Source organism: Notothenia coriiceps, unplaced genomic scaffold, assembly GCF_000735185.1.
Source record: "Notothenia coriiceps isolate Sejong01 unplaced genomic scaffold, NC01 NC01_scaffold00021940, whole genome shotgun sequence".
Taxonomy (NCBI): domain Eukaryota; kingdom Metazoa; phylum Chordata; class Actinopteri; order Perciformes; family Nototheniidae; genus Notothenia; species Notothenia coriiceps.
In genome coordinates this window covers 84,740-86,802 of record NW_011354641.1, presented here as the reverse complement: position 1 = coordinate 86,802, position 2,063 = coordinate 84,740, and the positions used below count along the sequence as shown (strand labels likewise).

At 40.1% G+C, this 2,063-nt stretch overlaps 1 protein-coding gene across 1 annotated transcript in view; it reads left to right on the top strand.

Annotated features, from left to right (window-relative positions):
- The window catches only part of LOC104953541 (sodium channel protein type 4 subunit alpha-like), a gene marked incomplete at its 5' end in the record, with an annotated part of 60,060 nt that overhangs the window by 784 nt on the left and 57,213 nt on the right, over positions 1 to 2,063 (top strand). The window contains 2 exons of the mRNA XM_010780488.1: positions 33 to 176; positions 624 to 742. Of these exons, the coding sequence (XP_010778790.1) occupies positions 33 to 176; positions 624 to 742 (263 nt within the window). The remainder of the gene's footprint in view (positions 1 to 32; positions 177 to 623; positions 743 to 2,063) is intronic.

Sequence of the window (2,063 nt, the reverse complement as noted above, 5' to 3'; positions counted from 1 at the left end):
GTGTGTGTGTGTGTGTGTGTGTGTGTGTGTAGGACCTGGGTGACGTGGTGCTCCCCCGGCGCCGGCCCGACCTGGAGGCAGGGAAACAGCTGCCGCGAATCTTTGCCGACATCCCGTCTCATCTGGTTGGCGTTCCCCTGGAGGACATCGACCAGTACTACTTCAAAGGCAAGAGGGTAGGTGACCCAGTGAGAGTGTGTGTGTGTTTGTTTGGAAGTACCCCGTCTTTCCTTTTGGAGAATCCCTGGAAGATAAATCGACCCTTTGGCAGCCTACTTCACTGAAGAGCAGAGAACAGGCAAGCTAGTAAAAGCTATAGAGAAATATGTTCTTGGTGCATCTTTGCACATATTTTAAAATATGGTAATATTCAAATATTTTGCACCCTGTTTTTTTATTTACGTATTTTTACGTATTTTTTTACGTATTTTTCATGTATAATTAATTTTATTATTATGATTGTTATTATTATTATTATTATTAATAATGTATCTAGTTAGTTAGATCGTTAGTAAATTAGACAGTAAGTTAGACAGTTAGTTAGTTAGTTTGACAGTTAAACAGTAAGTTGCTCTAACTGAAATAAAAACTTTAAAAAAGCTGTTTTTCTGTCTCTCCTGCAGACCTTCATAGTCCTGAACAAAGGGAAGGCCATTTTCCGCTTCAATGCCACGTCCGCTCTCTACATCTTCAGTCCCTTCAACCCTATCCGCAGAATCTCCATCAAGATCCTGGTGCATTCATATCCTTCTTCTCTCACTGTTCTCTGCATGATGGTCTTCTGCTGGGGGGACCATGTCTGCAGGGAGGGCAGAGGTTAGAGGTCAGATACAGAGCAGTGTGTGTTTGTGTGTGTGAGTGAGTGAGTGTTGGTGTGCAGCTGGGCCACCCTGACGGCTGTGTGTGTGATGATTTAAACATGATGCGTGCTCCATCTCTGCTGCATACAGAGTGTTGGCTTCTACTGTAGTGAAGTGGAAATTAGAGCAACTTGCAATTTACTTGACGGAAATGTTTTTTTTTTTACACTTAGTTACCTTTAACACTAAGAAATATATGATTTCTAAAACGATGCAGCCCTGTAATATTAATCTACCAAGTGGTACTGTATAGAAAGTCTAAAAGTGACTTTCGTAAATCATACTTTTAACCATATATCAAAATATATCTGTTCAATAGTCTTGTTCTAAAACTGAAAGCTCCAAATGGCCCTTACACCTATTCAAAAGTGATAAAAACAGATGAATTTAATACACAAATAAAACGTTTAGAATAAAAATGAATAATGAAAATTATAATGAAAAAATGTATTTAATAATAAAAAGCAAACAAAATAATATAATATATACAGTGGGGCAAAAAAGTATTTAGTCAGCCACCAATTGTGCAAGTTCTCCCACTTAAAAAGATGAGAGAGGCCTGTAATTTTCATCCTAGGTATACCTCAACTATGAGAGACAAAATGAGAAAAAAAATCCAGAAAATCACATTGTCTGATTTTTAAAGACTTTATTTGCAAATTATGGTGGAAAATAAGTATTTGGTCAATAAGAAAAAAGTTAATCTCAATACTTTGTGATATACCCTTTGTTGGCAATGACAGAGGTCAAACGTTTTCTGTAAGTCTTCACAAGGTTTTCACACATTGTTGCTGGTATTTTGGCCCATTCCTCCATGCAGATCTCCTCTAGAGCAGTGATGTTTTGGGGCTGTCGCTGGGCAACACGGACTTTCAACTCCCTCCAAAGATTTTCTATGGGGTTGAGATCTGGAGACTGGCTAGGCCACTCCAGGACCTTGAAATGCTTCTTACAAAGCCACTCCTTCGTTGCCCGGGCGGTGTGTTTGGGATCATTGTCATGCTGAAAGACCCAGCCACGTTTCATCTTCAATGCCCTTGCTGGTGGAAGGAGGTTGTCACTCAAAATCTCACGATACATGGCCCCATTCATTCTTTCCTTTACACGGATCAGTCGTCCTGGTCCCTTTGCAGAAAAACAGCCCCAAAGCATGATGTTTCCACCCCCATGTTTCACAGTAGGTATCGTGTGACTGCCAAGGCA